At 31.9% G+C, this 17,547-nt stretch overlaps 1 protein-coding gene across 1 annotated transcript in view; it reads right to left on the reverse strand.

Moving 5' to 3' along the window:
• The window catches only part of LOC123656993 (cytohesin-1), a 45,425-nt gene that overhangs the window by 11,748 nt on the left and 16,130 nt on the right, over nt 1-17,547 (reverse strand). The window contains exon 2 of the mRNA XM_045592599.1: nt 5,893-6,025. Within this exon, the coding sequence (XP_045448555.1) occupies nt 5,893-6,025 (133 nt within the window). The remainder of the gene's footprint in view (nt 1-5,892; nt 6,026-17,547) is intronic.

The following is a 17,547-nucleotide window of genomic DNA, read 5'->3' on the forward strand; positions in this document are numbered from 1 at the left end:
ATCGACAACGTTGCCGTTTCATCCGTAAAAAATTTACCCTCATGCGCCTAAAGTTTCACTTCAATAACATAATATATTTTTCTACACTGTAAAAAACCCCAATTGATATTATTTACACACACACAATTCAGCCTATCGCAGTCCACTGCTGGACATAGGCCTCCCCAAGTTCGCGCCACACATCCCGGTCTTCCGCAATCCTCATCCAGCCTACACCGGCAATCTTACGTAGATCGTCGGTCCAACGATAATAAATAATAATAATAATATAATTGATATAATTTATTTCAATTAAATTAACACAATACGCTTAGAGTTAAACATTATAACAACATACGAAACTTATATAACATTTGAAGGGGTCAGGGGAAAAACAGCTTTTGTCACCTAATGAACAAACTGAGATATTACTAATTAAAAGATAAGATCGTAATAAAATAGTGTTTTATACCCAAATAAATAAGAAAAGCTTTTTTTATTGAAAGGATGTTTATTGTTAATGTAATTATATATTTTTTTATTTTGATTATTACATCAGCCAAGAGTTATAATAAAAAATTGTGACTAAGTCAGAATAATCAGGTGAAAATCATCCTATGTCCACCAACATCAGGGGAAAAACAATTGATGTCACAACTTCACAAGGCAATCTAATTATTGTATTTAAGGTTGGAAAAAAACTTTTTTGCTGTTGGTCCACAATATTTTGATAAAGACTGTATATCCAGGAATTTTGCTTTACTGATCGGTAATATGTCCTTGTAAGCTTGGTCAGGGAGAATAAATTCTCCTGAATTAGGGATGTCTTCACAGGAAGATGAATTTACCCGTCTTCTCTTTGCATGACAGAGGAAGTCCAGTGTCCATTATAGGAATCTCTGTAGAAAATGAGACGAGGATGTGTAATCTCAACTCTGATCTCACGGATAGGTCTCGAAAGAAATGGGCATGTCTTTTTGTACTTTGGTGCCAAAAACCTGGTCCAAGATCGGACTAAAGGCTGATCAACATCAATAACTCGAAATGGTGTAGGTTTTAGCCTTGACTCGGCCACTACTTTTCTCCAATCATCTGGTGTTTCACATGGAGCCTTCTGATTTATAAGTGCCATGTTTTTGTCACATTCTAGGTACGAATGACCTCGAATCGGGAATACCATTTTTATCACATCTAAACGTTTGGTTGTGTGAACCACATAGTGTATAAATCTGAACATGCAATAATTTTTATTTTGCCCACCGCATGAATCACAGAATATTACTAACTCTCTGACATTCGCATTGAGTTTTGTAAAGATATAATGATGTAGGAAAGAACAAACTTCATCTGCTCCTTTCTTAGCTATGGTCTCATCGTAGCAGTAAAAATAAGAATCTGAAGAAGCCAGGGCGTGAATGTTAAATGAATTGAAGGTGAGCTGTCTCTTATAGTAGGTCTCGTTACTGGTTATGTTAGGCATGCTTAAATTCTTTTGATAATCCATGGCGATAGCCTCTCTTTTCAATGAAGATTGAGAGTGAATCCTGCTTTCTCTTTTTTTGCGATAAAATGTCTCTGCCTTTATCTTGTGTACTTTATTTTCAGATTCTAAATCTTTTATCTTCTTTTCAATAATATCCTTTTCTTCACTGTTAGATACACTCTTCAAATCTACTTCTAAGCCCTTCAATTTAGCCTTAAATTCATCACATTTTCCGCATGTATCTGACCTCGGATATCCGAAACCAATATTGAAATTATTAACAAAAATAGATCTGTATGACTCATAGGACAATAAATCTTTGTATTGAAACAAATCGTACATTTTTTTTACATTTAATTCTTCAGGAAGATATATTTTTGAGGATTCGTGTAGGCTGTAATGGCTTTTACGGCCACGAAAGGACCTAATGTGCTCCATTACTTTATTTTTCACATCTTCTGTGAGCTTCCTTGGCCTGTTGTTGTGCTTGCCTCGCATATCTAATGGCGCGTTTCCAGTCTCTTGCAAAGACTTCTTCAGAGTTTTTAACCTTTGTTGAGAAATGCCATGCATAGCCATGAATGCTTTAAAGCAAACTGGAACATCTTTCGTTTGAGTGTTGTCTGTGATTCTAACCCGGTATACATAGGTTGCTGAATGTAAATTTGCATCGTCTTCGGCTTTTCTTGGACGCCTTCGTTGTACCTCATAAACTGTGATGAGACCACACAAATATAAATTTTGGTCATCACGGGTCTTCATGAGATTAAAATCTCTTAGAATTTTGTTTCTTTGATCTAGATTTACCACATCAAAACACTTGTACCGCTTACAATAACAATTTTCTCCCATCTCATGACTTTGTACTTTTATCTTCTTGTTAACTTCTGATATTCGACCGAAAGTTTTTCTCTTTTTACTAGACTTTTCACACCTCAAAACATTACACTCATCGTCAGACATTTTGCGTAAAAAAACTCACAATTCCTGTAATTTGGAGCGCTCTTGGAATCGAAAGAAAATATCAAAAATTATAACCTTAAAGTCTTATGTCACTGTCATAGTCGACGTCGACCATGGACAACGGTTGTTTTTTTCCTGAACGGTTCTGACATCGGATGTTTTTTCCCTGTACCGATATTTTAAAAGCTTGAAATCGCAGTGACTATGAATGTTATTGCCCTGTTTGTTTTGACAGAACATAGCGACAGATATAACCATTCAGATTGCATTACCAGTTGAAAAAAATAAAAAATGTGACAAAAGTTGTTTTTCCCCTGACCCCTTCATTTATTAACACAGAATGCCACACCACTATCAGTATTTCCCTAAGGAAAAAGTTCTCGTAATAACGTACTTGAATTATGCATTACACCCTCCCATACAATATATCAAGTTGAGTTACACCATAGTCACAGAAGCAATATTTAATCTATATATTTATCACGAATTAAATTTCATTAACAACAAATTAAAATAAAAATCACGTACAAAGGTTACAACAAAGTTTTTTTTACATATATATATATATAAATCTCGTGTCACAATGTTTGTCCTCAATGGACTCCTAAACCACTTAACCGATTATAATAAAATTCGCACACCATGTGCAGTTCGATCCAACTTGAAAGATAGGCTATATTTTATTTTCATATATTAATTATTATATTTAAGAAAAAAATAAAGAAGGCGGTACAAAGTTCGCCAGGTCAGCTAGTATATTATATAGTATGTAATGCACGCGATACTTTTAAAGGGTAATTAAAAGGTTACTGGTAAGCGCCGTAACTCATTTCAGTATTATTATTCAAATTAATCATCAACTACAAATTACTAACTACAATAATATTAATTACTTTCCACAATATTTACAGTAAAAAAAAAGATAACAGCGCAGTATGCATTAATTTGCCCTTTGTTATCTTATATATAAAATTCTCATGGCACAATGTTAGTTATCATACCCCTCCGAAACGGCTGGACCGATTTTTATAAAATTTTGTGTGCATATCGGGTAGGTCTGAGAATCAGCCAACATCTATTTTTCAAACTCCTAAGTTATAAGGGGTGGGGGGATTAAGGGGATTAATAACATATATGGTAAAACAACGTTTGCGGGGTAAGCTAATATCTGTATGTCTGTGTAGTTTTCGTATCTAGGCAACAAATTCACACTTTATATATATATAACCGCTACAAACGTCTGCTCTTGTACGTCCTAAGGTTGGCTGGTAGAGAATGCTTTTAGTATTAAGCCCGCCTTTTGTACAATTCTTTAATGTATTGTGCAATAATGTATTAATAAATAAATAAATAAATAGGCCGCTGAATTCACGATGAAAAATTTCATCGCGATTATATTTCAAGATGTCATTAATTATGTCCATTTATAAAAATACCCTCCCTGCTTCAGATTTAAAATTCACAGCTTGTAGGAAAAATCTCAGATTTTTATTAGATTGCGCTAAAAACCGTAAAATTTTCCGCCCGTGAGAGAGCACTGTAAAGAATATCAATGAGACATACATCTGGCCTCAATTTTATGGTATGAAGTACAACCTTTTAAACTAAACCTCGGTAAAAAGAGAACTTAGAACGAAGTCCTCAGAGAACTTTATATTCTGCGTCATTTCAATGATTACCTACTCTCGCCTCTAACAATGAAAGCTATAATTACAAAGCTGGACAATAGATTGCTAAACATTCAACAGTTACACAATAATTAAAATGAAAACATTTTAACATTTTAAAAACAATTTAAGAATTAACTTATATACATACTACGAACATCCCGTTTTTTATCTTTCAAATTGTAAAGCAAAGGTTTGACTTCGAACAGTTAATGTAAGCTTTTATATAGCAAGATGTTGGGCTTTAATTTTTTAATGAATTTTAATATAATAATTTCGGAAGTTTTGTTCTGAACTGCAAAGAGAAATTATTATTATAAGTTAATATCGGCAACGATTAAGGAATTCAAGTACTAGTAATGTATTAGTATAATTAATTAACAGTGTCGACAGCCATTACATAGTTTCACCATCATGGAAATAATGTAAATTCTTGTTTTTTTTTCTTTTTTGCAATGTTAACAACATTTTGTAGTAAAACCGCCTTTGTCCGCTCGCTGTACTTCAACGACGTTCGACGCTCGTTGTCGCTGAAGAGGTACTTAGCGACGGAAGGGTTCGATTATGTCAAGGGGAATAAGATCAAAGAGGAGCTAATAGTGTCAGAGTGCTTGATTCCTACGATAAATCAGCAAGAATATTTTCAAAGATAATTGAAAATATTATTACAAAAAGTATGTGTACAATATTAGTTTTAAAAGTCTACAGATAACAATTAAAAACATGTATTTTAAGCAAACTGGGTTTTGGTTTACTTTTTGGTAACTTTTTTTTTAATTTCATAATAAAAAATTCCTAGAATTAAAAAAAAACATAAAAAGCATCTCCAGAATATTAAAAAGTAGACACGGATAATACTTAACCCAGTACCCACACAATTTTAACTTTAAAAACCAATTATACATAAAAAAACCAGCTTCAACCAATTCACATCGCGATTACTGGTTCACATGACAGGTGTAAAAATGGTTACACGGTAGATTTATCGTGTATGTCAACAATGCAGACCATCCGTCCGTCCGTGGGAACGGTGCACCTGCTGAACGAGAACGTTAGAACAGCCTTCGTTAAGAATAACTGAGAAATAATGTCATCGTTATTATACGTAATCCATTCTTACGAAATGTAACTTGTTAAATCTATGTATTTTCGAATGACGTTATATTCATTGTATTCGTCATCTTCATATCTGTTTACGTTTATTAGCAAAAGAAAGTAACCTTTTTTTTGAAAAATAGGCGCTTAAAATAAATGAAAGTGAAGTCCCTGATCCCGAGACAAGCCGCAAACGAAGAAAAACCGACTTCAATTATATCGAAAGTAAAAAAGCAATACAACATAGGTAGACGACAAAATAGTCAAGTAAATACGCAATATCAAAGATTACTCCAAAAGTTGTAATCAGATCTCGATTTAAATGTGACCACATAATAAACATCGGCTTTCGATTAAATTAAAAATCATCAAAATCGGTACACCCAGTAAAAAGTTATGCGGATTTTCGAGAGATTCCCTCGATTTGTCTGGGATCCCATCATGAGATCCTGGTTTCCTTATCATGGTACCAAACTAGGGATATCTTCTTTCCAACGAAACAAGAATTATCAAAATCGGTTCACGAACGACGAAGTTATCGCCGAACATACATAAAAAAATAACAAAATATATACGGTCGAATTGAGTAACCTCCTCCTTTTTTGAAGTCGGTTAAAAAACTACAGAATCACATTTATTTCTGATACACGTTAAAATTATAAATTCTATACACGTTACGTTACGTAAATAATAACAGTTCCTCACCTTTTTTGGGGTCCATATTAAATTTCTTTCTACCTATGCTCATCTGTTTGGCTTTACTATTCTGCTTGCACTCCTCTTGGCCGTCGAGGGCCTCCAGCTCGGCCACCACTTCACCGAGCTCATCTTTGAGTTGCTGGAAATAAAGAAAAGAAACGTTCACTAAAAGAAAATTACTAAATTTTTAATTTCTCATTGAATTATGTATTTAGAACTACATGAGGTGTACCGACAAACGTGTCACATATTCAAGGAATAATTAACAAGGTCACATTATCAGACTCGGCAAACACATTAGCTGTCACGCACCATTACGTTTTCGTACTTTACAGTTTAGCATCAAAATTACTAAAAAAGAATATTTTACTTTAGTTTACGTGTATCAAATAAAAAAGAACACGTAAGCCACGGTTTATTTAATTATTATGGTTTTCAAAATAAACTGTAATTGCATTCAGTCACGATTTTACAATAATAATTTTCAGTAAACAATATTATACCATACCGATTGTGACACTTAGATCTTAGAAAAAGCAAATAATTTTTGATTAAAAAAAAACGACCTAAAAGGCTACAGCTGAGAGTTTTATGTAAATAAGTATCTACTTCATATAACAACCAAACTTGAAGGGAAGATAAAACTTATACAATAAAGCCTCGGATCGATTACCAGTCAAGCGTTTTGATAGTATTTAACCGACTCGGTTTAAAGCTCTCTCTATCTCTATAATATCACGGTACGCCAAGCTTTTCAATACTCAAACGTCATATCAATTTATGACGCATTTCTCTGACTCCCACTGACTCACACCGCAGCGATATGACAAACCGCAAATTAACTGGGAATGTTGTCGTGTCAACTTAATAATTGCTTTTAAAACATTTTAGGATCGAAACTATGTACGGAAATAACTTTAATTATTTGTACAAAACAATATTAAACATTAATATGATGTAATAGAAATTCTTAGAATTAATCCTCAAAGCCGGAGAGGAGCAGCGTGGTGGATTAAGATATTACAGGCTGATGCGGGAATAGAAATTAACCGAAAGTTATTAGTGTTTTGTACTTTTTCATATTTAGTTTCATATTATGTTAAGTTTAAATTAAAATTATAAATTGTATTATCATCGTGTTTCCTAAAATTCTGTTACCTCATTAAATTCAATTTTTATCGTATATTTACAAGTTGATGTTCTATAAAAGAATTGATAAAGGAATAGAACAGAAAGGGATAAAAGTTGAAAGGTGCTAAAAAGTTCTTAATTAATTATCATGTCGTCGTATATCTTTTTAATGTCGATTGATGGTCTATTCTATATTTTTATATTTACATTTTTTTTACTATTTCTTTTAACTTCTTTTATTATTATATTTAAGGAAAGTTTGATACCAATGAAGTTATTTAATATCAAAGACATTTTGTGTCATACATTATTTTAACCTAAATAATTACTCTATATCTAGGTTAACACGAAAATTAAAATGAAAACATAATTGATAAGTCGTGTCTGAAAAATTAAAACATTAACACGCTTATTTAAGATTACAGCATGCTTTGCAATTTTTAATATGATTGAGCAAAATTAAATTAGGCGTTTGAGTTGTATAACGACCGGTGATAATATCGCGTCAATTGAAACATCAGCGTGTTATTGCGGACTTGTGTTTCTGTTTCATACAAGTAAATAATGCTTCGTGGCGAAATGTCCGTACATGCCCATTATAAGTAGACTACAATGTATTTTTAATGAAAAAAAAATCTTTGTTTATCGCAAGCCTTTGTGACTGTTATTTCTTATATTTAGTCCTTCTGTTTTATTTTCAAAATATTTATAATAAGGCGTCAGACGATATAAATACCAAGAACAAATTATTGTTTTATTAAGCAACAAAATACAAGAACACAAAGATTACTTTACTTAAATATTTTAACGGAATAAATAAATAGTGAAAGAAGTAATTTAAAATATTTGTAAAAAAGTTAATGATAAAAATAAGTTCCTTATGCAAATAGTGACGAGTCAAACAATTTTTTCACCGAAAATCATCCATCACAATTTACAAAAGAATATCTACATTATCTATCGCTACAACAAAAGTAACATTCAAATAATGGCGAACATCGCTGGGGCAAAACGTCCAGCGAACAATTCATTCTTTAAAATTACGCCTAGGCAACCCTGTTCCAACATAGTATCTACGAGGGAACAAAGCATTTTTTTCCATTTACTACGAAAAGAGGATAATGGACAGGCCGCAAGTTTTAAAATTTAAAGATCCGCAGTTTTACTCATCCGTAACTCGGCGTCTTTTTCGAAAACTTCGTAACACTTAGCTTACTTTTAACTTTAGTTTAATTTATTTTAGAGACTGGATTTGTGCATGACGTCGGCATCAGACTAGTGCACTTAAGTTGAGCGATGAATACCGCGACGTATGCATTATTTTTCTTTTTAACTTTTTCATGCAAAGTTAAAGTAATATTGTAACGCAAAACATTTTTGTTTTTCAGAACGCAACATAGATATTTATTTAAATTATCTTAAATATGCGTAAATACACTTTACGTACTTTTGGCGTGATAGCTCTTCTATTTTTATTAGCTAGGTGTGTGTTTGTAAGTAGGTGTGTGTATTTACACATAGTTATGTATTAACGTGACTTTAAAACTTCACGAAAGTTTCGTATTAAAATTTTCATCGACGGACCTATTTTTTTTTTTTAATTGTTATCGAATACAAAGTTTATTTTAATTATAACGTTAGAAAGTCAAGTTAATTTAGATATACAATAACAAAGCATTTACTGTATATAAATAATCATATTTTTATCTTTCAATGATAAGTAAATACCTATAAGTAGGTAACAATGCATTCGACCGGGAAATGAAAATCAATCACACAAATTGAAGACAATTACATGCATCGGTCTCAAAACACATTTGAAAGTAGAACGCAAGTAAATATGCGATATTGTTGACGAACAGTAAATCACGCGCAATTTGATTTTACTGACCACAACGGCAACGAACATAATAACTATAAAGGACATTACTGTCGCATTAAACATATTAATAGAGGCACGTTAAAACTGATATTAAACACGTGATAATTGCTAATACTGCAAACAGAGAGTTCGTACTTCGTATACAATGCTTTGTCCGCTACGGTCTAGCGATTTGCTAACATAATTTGCGGTCGGCAACCCATCCCCCACGGGACACGATACCAGCCTTCCTTGTCTAGACGATGTTATGATGACGAAAACATTAACGTTTCTAATTTAATTCCTGATCGTTCTTTAGAAGGGTAAGCTTTAATAAAAACCTAGTTAAAAAATTATCTAACAAATACGATAAAAAAATGCAAAGCTACTAGATTGCGTAACTTCAACGTATAACCGCATTTAGCTTAATAATCACTATTAATTACTATTTAAATGACTAGTACATACTTTAGAAAAAAAAATGTAGACATATTCAGTGATGTCCATGTATGTTGAACGTTTGAACCTAGGCAGCAAATATTTTAAATGAAAGTCTAACTTTCTAGTACTGAAGGTGGAACCTAAAGGTGTTTAGATTTCAACTATCTTGATTACGTTTGTTCGAGTAAGAGATTTTACTGAGGAAGATTTTTACCCAAAACGGTTCAAGAGAAACATAAAATAAAACGGCGGAAATTTTTAACGATTATTCAATATTATATTTCCGTGTTATGTGAATACTATGTATAACTTCTGTATTAAAAGCATATGTTTGAGTTTAAATTTGTTAGGTACATAAAATAAATTGCAGAACTAAAGTTGACAAATACAGAAAAATATTAAAACAAATACACAAAGAACGGAAATTCAATTTTATCAGCGATAGGTATAAAAGAGCGAGCACAAAGTACAGGCACAATCTGCTACACAATAAAATCCACTGCTCCGTCAATAAAGTTGACGACACGACAGTAGTAATAATGATTTGACATCGTCGTACCGATGCCTATGGGTGCACTGCAGTTGTAATGCCCGGTCTAGACTAGTTTTTGCTTAGAGCAGGTGCCGAGATGAATTCTTATATACGAACTTGAAATGTCGCTAAGAAATCTCAATACTCGATATGGGAATATATCGAGACATTATTTATGCCAATTTAGTAACGAGGGCGACGAATGCATTGAACATATTAAATTTTACTTTTTTAATCTACCATTTTTACCAGTCACATGTAACAATAAACCGGATTAAACCGGAGTAACAATTTAGATAATTATTTAAGATATGGTGTTATATTATGGCAATTATATCCGTTCACAGCAAAAAAAAATTAAGTTTTTATTGAATGCAATTTTATTAGGCGTCATAAAAATATGACCATTACAAATTGGGGCTTTTTTCCTTGTTTTATTTACTTACAAGTACAAGCTTTCTCGAAAACATAACAAATGTCATTTTTTATATAATGAAAACTTTCACCGATACAAGAGATTGTTTTAAACCATCATTATATTGAAACAAACTTACACAGAAATAATTTGAAGTAAACATGCAACAATACGAAGCGTATCTTCATTATTCCTAAAATTATGCCATATTTTCAAATTCACACCAAAGTTGAAATCGGAACGAACGGTTTGATTGTAATTACATTATTTTCTTGTCATTTTCATTACAAAAATTGGCTTTTCGTTTCGAGCGTTTAATATAAAGCGAATTGATTTTAATTTTTTATTTTTTTATCTATCATTTATTCTATTTAAATTAAAAAAATTGTGTAATGTAAATAAAAAATCTGGAATACAAATGTACTTTCCCGTAACATCGACACCGTCACGGAGATTAATTTACAGATAATACATTCGTTAAATCAGAAGGCTTTATCTCGTCTAGACGTATTCAATGCATAGAAGATTTCTCTTCATTCGAGACGGAATCGGGTGTAACTCCTTAGAAACAGATGATACAACATGAAATCGATTTCATAAGGTATTACCAAATGCCTGTAAATCTTTGTGTAATATTACATTTATAGCATATTTTTTTTTCTTATAATTGATTTGTTAAACAAATATAATATGTATGTATGTATATATATATATGTGTGTATGTTTATATGTATTAATATGCGTAGTGTATTTACATCTTATTATGTAATACGTTCTGTAATTTTTGTATAGTTAATATTGTTATAATATGTGTATGTATATATAATGCATGTATGTATGTATATTTGGTTTTCTTCCTATTTTGTTTCATTTTAATTCTGTACACCCTTTCCGCTTATTTTCACATTATCTCCTCCAAGTTGCTTGTCTTGAAGAGATCGCTGTTTAGCGATAAGACCGCCTATTGTACATTTCTTTTTGTGAATTGTTTTATAAATTGTAATCTTCTCTTTATGTGTACAACAAAGAGTGAATTAAATTAAATTAAATTATGACAGAATTAATCAACTGTCGTTACTATTAGTTCGCTGCTTAATCAATTAACTAGTAACCAACTTGAAACTGCGGTCACCAACCCGCCTGCCCAGCGTGGTGACTATGGACAAAACACATGAGTTCGTAATCGTTTATTTTTCTGAAATTCTCTTGTTTTGAGCTCATTTTTTCTTTATTTTTCATTCCGTAAGAATTAAAAGTATTTGAAAATTTGAAACAAAAAGGTGAAAAAAACGGGTAAAGTCCTTCTCAAGTCATGACGTGACCCAGCAAAATATTGATTTATTTTATACATATGCATACATTATATGCATGCACCGTGCTCCATAGAAACATGACATATATTATAACAAAAACGTCTGTCTGTTAAGCGATTAGGATTAGTCTCGTTATAAATAGAAGGTCGTTTTGAACTGTCCGCGTGTTACGGCAATCCAGAAAAGCACGCGGCCTAGTCTCGTACAAATTAATGTCTGATAATAGCTTGGCATTCCCTAATTATGTACCTATTATGCCACTGTGAAGAATTTTAATGTACAATAACATAAAAGTTCATTAATTACATTCTTTCTTTTACATTATTTTCTAATTTTAAGAACAGATTGATCAAATATTATATAACAACAGAATAAAAAAATTTCAACAATCATCGCATGTAACAAAGTATAAAACTCAGATTGCTCCGTTGAGTCAAATGTTGTAATTTGCACTGCGTCAAATCCGCAATTATGATCCATGAAAATTATTACGTCACGATAATTCGTGGTCACACTTTCATCAATTTAAATACACCCGTAGTTAAATATTCAATAACGATTTAGATAATAAAACAGTATCAATAAAATATTATAGGCAAGTGTTATTGTCTATTGAGAATCACTTTAACGTGTACGAATTGTTTTTACAGACCCAATGTTACATATTATTTTCAATAGGTTACACAAAATTATTATTTATTCATTCATTTAGAAGTGGATATTAAGAGCACTCAAAGAGATCCTTCGAAGGCACTTTGTACGAACCATCCTGGTTCAATGAATCGGATGATAAATCTATATCAAGACCAATAGTGCAATTGGCAATCACGTTATTCAAACTGCAAGATATATTTGCAATTTCGTCGTCTAAGAGTCGAATCGAGTTCCGCCCGTTTATGGGTTAAACGCATTTGAAGTTGTTATTTAATTAAGGCGATGTTTTACAGCAATGAAATCATAGAATGTACGTATGTTACACATATGAATTGGATTGAAAGTATCAAGTACATTTTTTATGGTAAAAAGTCACCTCAATTAATTTGAAGAAGTATACTTATTACCCGTATAATAAATTAAATAAATATTACTAAAATTTAGCTAATATACAATATGTCAGTTTTTAAGCCACCGTACCGTTACGTCATCAAGTAGTCCTTTTTATAGTTTTACCGAACGAAATAGAAATTTTTTTGTCGCATATCGAAGATTAAACTGAACGAGTTCGCGAATCCTTCGATACTTTCCCCTATTAATTCACTTTCCCCAAGTTTAGTTCTGATTCGCAGCCGGATACGCATGGGATTGTGCTGTGTCTGCATAAAATCGATGAAAGTCTACAGAGCTTGTGTTCTTTTTTTTTTAATCAAACTCACCCATAATCATGCAATGCTTCATTTCAATAACAAATTAAACGTTGAATGCGGAATGTACGCACCATACGTTTACATAGGAAACTTTAATATATATATATATATATATAAACGAATATTTGTCCGTATGTCCTTTATAGAATCGTAAACTATGCATTTGATCATGTCATGATCTTTAGCAGTGTTGTGCATGAGCCCACAAAGGTTTCTGAGTTGGTACAACCAAAAAAAAAAGCGTAGCAACGCGCGCATGGTTCAGCTAGTACATAATATTTTTCAAACGTACGTGAAATATCAATCATAACCGACGCGGTAAAACTAAAATACTTCGGTTTTAATTTAGACTACATTTTTACATTTACCGTAGGTCAAATTTCAAAACAGCCGTGACGAATCAAAACGTAACATGTACATTTTTATACAAGACAAATTACCATTAAAGAAAGGACAATAAGGCCTACTATCGCTTGACATCCCTCGTGTATTTATTAGTTGCCTGTAATAACTGTAACGCTACGTTTTCATGTGAACAAACAAAGCCTGTGTTGGTCGATTCTAAAGACGGATGCTGATTTGCATATTTCAAATGCACCGTCCTGGAAATAACGTTAATTTTTCAATGTTTGTTATTAATATAAATGAAAATCGTTAATTATATTCTGCTGTTTTGTTTTCATTGATATAATAGGCTTGTTATTTCACAAGATCCTCATCCTGTTAAAATAAATTAACCTTCTGAATTAATTTTAAATATTAATATTGATGATTACGTTATACATTTAATTACTTATAAACAAGCTATTCAATTTTAATGGAATAACTGACAACAAAAGGAACACGGCCCGACCTTTATTAATAATTGAATAAGGGTCTTCTAAAGTTCGACTAGCCTGATGAAGCCAGAATACTCGAAATACGTTTTTTTAAAGCCTTTTCAATCTCTAAATACTGAGAGAATATTAAGAAATGTTAGACTTTGGCTAATATACTGTATTCGTACTTTTTATATAGGTACAATTATTACATATAAAATTCGTTTTTATCTGCACTTAATGTACACAACAAGCGATTAAGATTAAAAACGATTACATACATATAAGTGATTAAAATGAAAAATATATGAAACAAATCATAAAATACTTTTACTTTAAAATTAATTTACATTTACTAAAACGTATGTCCTAAAAGAACTATTCATAATCGCTGAGGTCCTTTTATAACCAAAATAATCAATAGTGTAGAACTTTTGGAAATTACGTTTTTAATATGTGAGACAGGAAATAAACAAACCTTCAATTTAAAGCAATCGACTTGACATACATAAGATTTTCCAACGTTTTAAAATTCAAAACTTAACAAATATAATACAAGCGTATATAGTTGAATCTCTACCTGCGACGAAATGGTCCAACACGGACCTTATGCACAAAACAAATTTTAAATGCACAAAAAACACTGTCGAAAGATTCAAGAGTTAAAAGCTGTATAAAAACTGCTGCAAGAAACAGCAGGAAAAAATACTGCTGGTGCGACTCTCATGGAACAAATAAAAATTTCTCTATTACTTACCCTACGCGTAAGTTAAGAGAGGTGTATGATAAGAAATATCACCTTACTTATATAATAAACTAGCTGACCCGGCGAACTTCGTATCGCCAAACAGTCGATTCTTTAATTTTTTTTTTTTTTTTTTAGAATTTTTCTCTCCGTAAGAACCATCCTCGTACTTCAAGGAATATTTAAAAAAAAGAATTAGCGAAATCGGTCCAACCGTTCTCGAGTTTTGCGCTTAGCAACACATTCAGCGACTCATTTTTATATTATAGAAGATACTCTTTTAATGAATATAATGATAAAGCAATTTGTTGTCATACAATAATTTTATTGAAATGTTACATAATCATTTCTTTAAAGGTATAACAGATATTTTTGTCTCGGACACCGTTTCGTTTGCCCTAGTGATATTTACATTTGCACAGGCGACCCATGTGCCAACTCTTATATTATTGGACTGACCATTATAGAATCAACAGTGATATTTAGCAAACTAATTCTAGAAAGTCAGAAATGTCAATTCATCAACTCTTTAAATTCGGAAGCGTTATTTGTAATTTATGGACGTATTACCATAAGAAATCCATTAGTTAAAGTTAAAAAAAAAAGCTGAACGATTTTAGAGCTACTTGCTTTGAATGTTTCTTGATTGTGATGTTAATATATTTTTATCTTATATATAAAAAGTATTCGTGTAAAAATGTTAGTTACAATACTCCTCCGAAACGGCTGGACGGGTTTTTATGAAATTTTAGGCCAGGTCTGAGAATCGGCCAACATCTATTTTTCATACATCTAAGTTATAAGGGGGATTAATGGGGGTTAATAACATATATGGCAAAACAACGTGTTCGGGGTTAGCTAGTATTATATACATTTTTTTTTTGAGTAAGTAAAGTACCTATTATTATTTTGTACCCACACAATACCAAAATGAGGCCAAGAACAAATGGTATCGAGCCTTATGCAAGTGCATAGTGAAAGGTGATGAACGTCTGTATATTACACAGTTGAACGTCTCTGAAATAACCCAAACAATGCAACGGAACTTTGAAAAACAATGAAGCACATCTCCACTGAAGAAATGTGTGACGACATGAAGAGCACACGATTGTTAACAGTTATTTCATAATTACATCAATATATTATACTTCGAAATGTCTAAACATAATGCGTAGTTCAGAATATACTGTCTGAATTAACTAAAAGGACAAGGAGAAAAGGAAAGGTGTAGACTTTGACAGCGGGAGATAGAATAGACCATTATGACCTGATTTTCCTTTATTAATAAAAAACTATATGTTTTAGATTCACATTTGCAATTCGAAATATAATCATAAATATTACGGAATTCGATGATAAAAAAGAATAAAGCATCAAAAATGTTTATCTGTTGGATTCCGTCAAATAGCGTTATCCACAACCACAACACAGGTCCTAAACGTATTGTAAACAAGGGTAGAAGTATAAAAAAAAAATTACTACTTTGTGCATAGAATTTCTTCTATAGATCAGAAAATGTAATTTAATCAAGAATTACATTCTTGCGTCGGGAAGCTACTGGTAGCATACCGAAGCTATTTTATAGGGGTTCCGTATCCAATGAGAATCCGTATAATTTTGGTAATTTAAAGACTATGCATTAACTCAACAGGGTTTGTAATTTAAGCGATTTTGAGGATAAGCCACGTGTTGATTACAGTTACACAAATATGTTACTATTTCTTGAATTTCAACTTTTAATCCGTATTATAACACCTGTTTCTAAATAATATATGTATAATACACTTTATATGTTTATCTATGTGTAATGGTCACAATTTACATAATCAATTCGATTTATTACGTTTATCTTACCAATGATAAGAGACCCGATAGCAAAGTCATGGAAGGAGCTTTCCTTTAGAGACGGCCAAGTTATACTAACTTTATCAGAAACTCAAATTGTAGTGACTTGTGTCAGCTGCTTCTATACATTTCATCTATGATAACTATTGCAGACTTTTATAAAAGCGAAAAACTTTTTGAGATTATTTGAGAGCATAGATAATCCAAATAAACAACTTTTTACGCGATTGAATGTTAATCGAAAGTTGATTATTAAAAAATATATATTCCAGTTAAAAATAACAAAAATTATCTAACTCTCCGAATGAAGTAATTAAATACAAAAAGGTTAATAAATAATTTACATAGGTATTTTATTTTTTATTTTATAAATACCTAAGAAATGAGAAAATTCAAATACTTCGCAGAAACTAGTGTTGCCCAAATTCAGTCTTGGTCTTGCAGTCTTGGTCTTGTTCTTGCGTTTTTGCAAGACCAAGACCAAGAACAAGACCGCGTATTTTTAGCAAGACCAAGACCAAGACTGACCGTGCAAGACTTGAGCAAGAACAAGACATAGCCTGCAAGACTCTTGCGTCTTGCAGCTAGGACTTAGCGCTATTTCACTGAGTAGTTAGGTGTAACAGTTCGGTGTATAGGTAGGTACGCTTAGGAATTCTATGAGACGCAAAAAACTGTATCAAAGAATATGAAAAACTGGACCTATGCGCATTACGACTAATACCATAAACATAGCGAATAAAAAAATATCTATTAAAATCAAACTGAGTGCATGCATAGTTATGTTTTAACCATCGGCACTTTGATAATGCGGCATCAAAGGTTTTGTACTTACTTCTCAAAGAAATTTGCCGCTTTTCGGAAGTACATGGTTATGATACACGCGCCGGCGGCTTCTTTATCTAATCTAAAACAATCGTTGCCGCCACGCCGAAATCATAACATTTGACACTATTTGATTGCCGCCATAGGGCGTAGGTATACTCATGCAAAATAATTTCGAATTTTAAGAGTACCTACAGGTGTTCCAAAGAATAAATAAGTTTCAGAGTGCTTAGAATGAAAATGAATACATTATACTGATCACGCAAGTAGTATTATGATTAGGATAAAATGGTAAGGATAGGTAGTAGATGTCATATTAATTCATTCTAGTAAGTATATATTATAATATTGATTACTTATATGGTTTTAAA

Source organism: Melitaea cinxia, chromosome 10, assembly GCF_905220565.1.
Source record: "Melitaea cinxia chromosome 10, ilMelCinx1.1, whole genome shotgun sequence".
NCBI lineage: Eukaryota > Metazoa > Arthropoda > Insecta > Lepidoptera > Nymphalidae > Melitaea > Melitaea cinxia.